Consider the following 3,856-nt stretch of genomic DNA (forward strand, 5'->3'; position numbering starts at 1 on the left):
ATTCAGAATATCTGTAGTAGGGACTCAACCACTGGGGGAAAGAAGGGGCTAAAATAGCCGGCATTCGATTATTACTATTTGCTTACTGAGAAGCATCTGACGTAGATCATTTATACTTCACTGTAAGTCATTACTCAGTAAACACCTTTATTAATCAATTCAGAGAATGGCGAGACAGGAAGAGAGCCAGGGAAGCGTGTTATTGGGAGGTCCAGTTGGGAAGGACTTGAAGGTTTTTACTAATGAGATTCTTAAGACCCTACTAATGATCAACAATCCTATGAAGCCTAACTGGGCAGATACTGCAGTCTTCACACTTCCAAACAGCTGATCTCCGAGGCTAGATGTTTTTTATGGGTATAGGGAAATGGTGGCTTCTGTTTCATTTTTCAGGTATTCAAACGCGGGTCCTTGATGTCACAAAGAAGAAACAAATTGATCAGTTTGCCAATGAAGTCGAGAGAGTTGATGTTCTCTTTAATGTTGCTGGGTAATTCAGAACTTTTTGATCTCGCTCTTCTAATAGAAAGTTTCCTATGACTTTTATTAAAAGAATTTTGATAATATGGCCAAATTATTTATCATGAGCCACAATATAGTCCTTGAAAATATGACTTGATTTTGGACAGAATTTTTATTGCAAGTAAGACAGCTGTGGGAGTTAACATGGGTTTGGAGCCTAAAGGCAATTAAGGTCTATTCAAGACAACTGTTACTAATCAAAAGGTATTGACCTTCTTTAGGCTGGTGACAGGCTCATACCAATGGACTTGTCACTGATGTCCCACTAGGATTTATAAAATAAAATGAAAAACTGTTCTCCAGTAGAGCGTCTTTAAAATTAAGTATATTAGTAGAAGCCAAGTACTCAGTGTATTGAAATGCAGACATTCCCAATTTTTTGACATAACATTCTAGCAAGTCCTTTATACTATGCCAAGCTCAGTGGTTCTTACTGGGACAGTGAATCCCAGGAAAAGAAGTTTCATGTTGTACCTTTGTATGCAGCGCAGAAGGAATTCATGAAACTTGTTAGGGTGGTCCCTAACTTGCCGGACCACACGTGCATGATGAGACTGGAATTGGAGCAGCTGCATGTCGATGCAGTGACTGCCAACACTGTCCTCTCTCAGGTGTGACAGTAGCAATGAGTACAATTGAGGCTTACACAGAAACTGCAGCGATACATTCTGAAATTTCACTTTTCTTATGTAGAGTCATATTTGTATTGCTGGCTTGATAGAATAATCCTAGAACCTCCTGATATATATTTGTGTTTCTTCCAAACCATGTTTCAGAGCCAGGCAGGGTGGGGAAGAGGGGACCTCGATCTATCCATAGTTTAATCATGTGTTACCATGTATGGAAATTAAGTTAAAGCAGCAGTTTGTGATTATTTATTTTGTGGACAACCTGCTCATCATATAAGAATATACCCAGAGCCATAAAAAACAAATCAACTAGAAAAATTAGTTTCTGAGAATTTATTAAACTTTCAGCTGAGTAAGGGGTATTGAGATAGAGCATGTGGTTCTTTCTGTCATTCTACTTAATTGGAAGTACAGTCACACCAATAATATTTTATCATTAATTACATAATTTTGGTCTAGGGGACAGTGACATCACTTAGGACCCCAGTTTTTGCAACGCTTCCTGAAGGAAGTCTGACTTGCAAAAGAGTGATGTTACTTTAAGGTTTTTGGTTTGTTCCACTCTGTTTACTCCGTATGTTAGACATAGTGATAATACTTTGCTGCCTGGAGATATTTTCCTTGCAATTTTGATTTCCCTTGAGAATGTTAAATCTGTGCCACCAGGGGGCACTGTTGCCCTTGAAAGGGGAGTCAGGGCAGGTGTGACATTCTCATTTATGTTTCCCATGTTTCCTGTGCTGTGGTATAGAGCTTCTTATGTTTGGTGGCCCCAAACTCTCGCCTTCTTCTTTCAAAAGAAGGATATTGTTTTCAAATATTGTTGGGATACCTACTAACCTAATGTACTACGTGATAATATGTTTGGTATGTTAAAAATCTTGGTTAGGGAAGGGACAATGGTCTAAGTCAATAAATAACAATATAGATGATAAGAAAATTGAATAGAAATATTTTTAATTGATCGATCATTTCCCCCATTGTGTAATCACTGTTCCAGTTTTGTGCATCATGGAACCATCCTGGACTGTGAAGAGAAAGACTGGGACTTCTCAATGAATCTCAACGTCCGCAGCATGTACCTGATGATCAAGGCATTTCTTCCCAAAGTAAGACGATCCGCTAGGGGAAGCACCACTGGATAAGTAGGTCTCCTCGCGGGCATCTAGAACGGACTCCCACAGGTGCTAAAGAGTGATAATAGCTGACATAATGACTAACCTGTATTGAACATTTATATCAAGGCACTTAATATAAATCAGCTCACCCAGTTCATCCATTCAAGGAATATTAAGCACTTTCTACATGCCAGGCTCCATTCTAGGCGCAGAAGAGAACAAGACAAAGTCCCTCTGTAAGGGAGCTCCCATTTTTTCGAGGGCTCATGAGGCAGGCTAATATGTAATCAAATAAACATACATCATGTGGGTGGTTATAAGTGCTCTGAAGAAAGAGAAGTGAGGCCCACTTAGGAATCTGGGGAGAGGGCTCCTTGAAGAGGGAGAGCAAGGAGGCACACTGGCCAGAACAGTCTGATGAGTGGGCACCAGCTTACCACATCCGCAGTGCAGAGATTGAACAGGAGGCTGTGGAACTTGCCCAAGGTCACGTAACTGGCAAGTTGTTAGAACCAGGATCGGAACCCTGGAAGCTAGTCCCCTTCTTGAATTTCAGTGTCTAGGCACATGCCTTCAAGATGGATGTACCCATTGCTTTTCTGTACTCTGAGTGTTCTCCCAGCACTCCTGTTGTTAGGTAGGCCAGTGGTTGGCAAACTGCGGCCCCTTGAGTGTGGCTCTTCCACAAAATACCACGTGCGGGTGTGCACGTACAGTGTAATTGAAACTTCGTGGCCACACTCCAGGGGCCAAAGAACCGCATGTGGCTCATGAGCCGCAGTTTGCCGACCACTGAGCTAGGCCACAGAGGTACCAGAGAGGTCAGAGACCTGTTAGGTAGGCCAGTGGTCGGCAAATTGCGGCCCCTTGAGTGTGGCTCTTCCACAAAATACCACGTGCGGGTGTGCACGTACAGTGTAATTGAAACTTCGTGGCCACACTCCAGGGGCCAAAGAACCGCATGTGGCTCATGAGCCGCAGTTTGCCGACCACTGAGCTAGGCCACAGAGGTACCAGAGAGGTCAGAGACATTGCATGCTAAGACAGTGATCTTCCTGTGTCTGCTACCCTTGAATTCTCCAGCCTTCACAACTCATCAACATTCTTAATTTTATTTTACAATTAGTAAGTACCTTTTGATAGAAAGCCCCACACTAGGTGCTCTGGGGGAGGGAGGTGTAAATATGAACAGCACTGACTTGAATGAGCTGATAAGTCAATAGTCGCAGACAGCACAGGCTCAGACAATGGAAGGGATTGACGAGTGCAGAACCAGCCCAGTTCAGGATTGTAAGCTGAACCCTCGAGAAATGCAGAAGAGCCCTTCTCTCCGCCCAGCTGGATTAGATGACGGACATACTGAATGCTGCCCAGCCCAGGGCTGGAGAGCTTTTCAGTGACAGGGCACGGCTGGTACTTTGCTCTGAATATTCAGTCTGATGTCAGGAAGCATCCAGATGGATTTTAAAAGGAAAATTAGGACAATTAACTTAGTAACAAAGGAATTTCTTAAATCTACTTGTTGAGAGCCTAGAACAGCCGTGGGCAAACTACAGCCCGCGGGCCAGATCCGGCCCGTTTGAAATG

The 3,856-nt window shown here is 43.0% G+C and overlaps 1 protein-coding gene across 4 annotated transcripts in view; it reads left to right on the forward strand.

Annotated features, from left to right (window-relative positions):
* Positions 1-3,856, forward strand: part of BDH2 (3-hydroxybutyrate dehydrogenase, type 2) — a 24,281-nt gene that overhangs the window by 6,372 nt on the left and 14,053 nt on the right. For all 4 annotated transcript variants that reach the window (XM_014536459.1, XM_005862287.2, XM_005862288.2 and 1 more), the window contains exons 4-5: positions 394-490; positions 2,152-2,260. In XM_014536459.1, coding sequence (XP_014391945.1) covers positions 394-490; positions 2,152-2,260 — 206 coding nt within the window. The remainder of the gene's footprint in view (positions 1-393; positions 491-2,151; positions 2,261-3,856) is intronic.

The sequence above is a fragment of the Myotis brandtii genome, unplaced genomic scaffold (genome assembly GCF_000412655.1).
Source record: "Myotis brandtii unplaced genomic scaffold, ASM41265v1 scaffold163, whole genome shotgun sequence".
NCBI classification, from domain to species: Eukaryota; Metazoa; Chordata; class Mammalia; order Chiroptera; family Vespertilionidae; genus Myotis; species Myotis brandtii.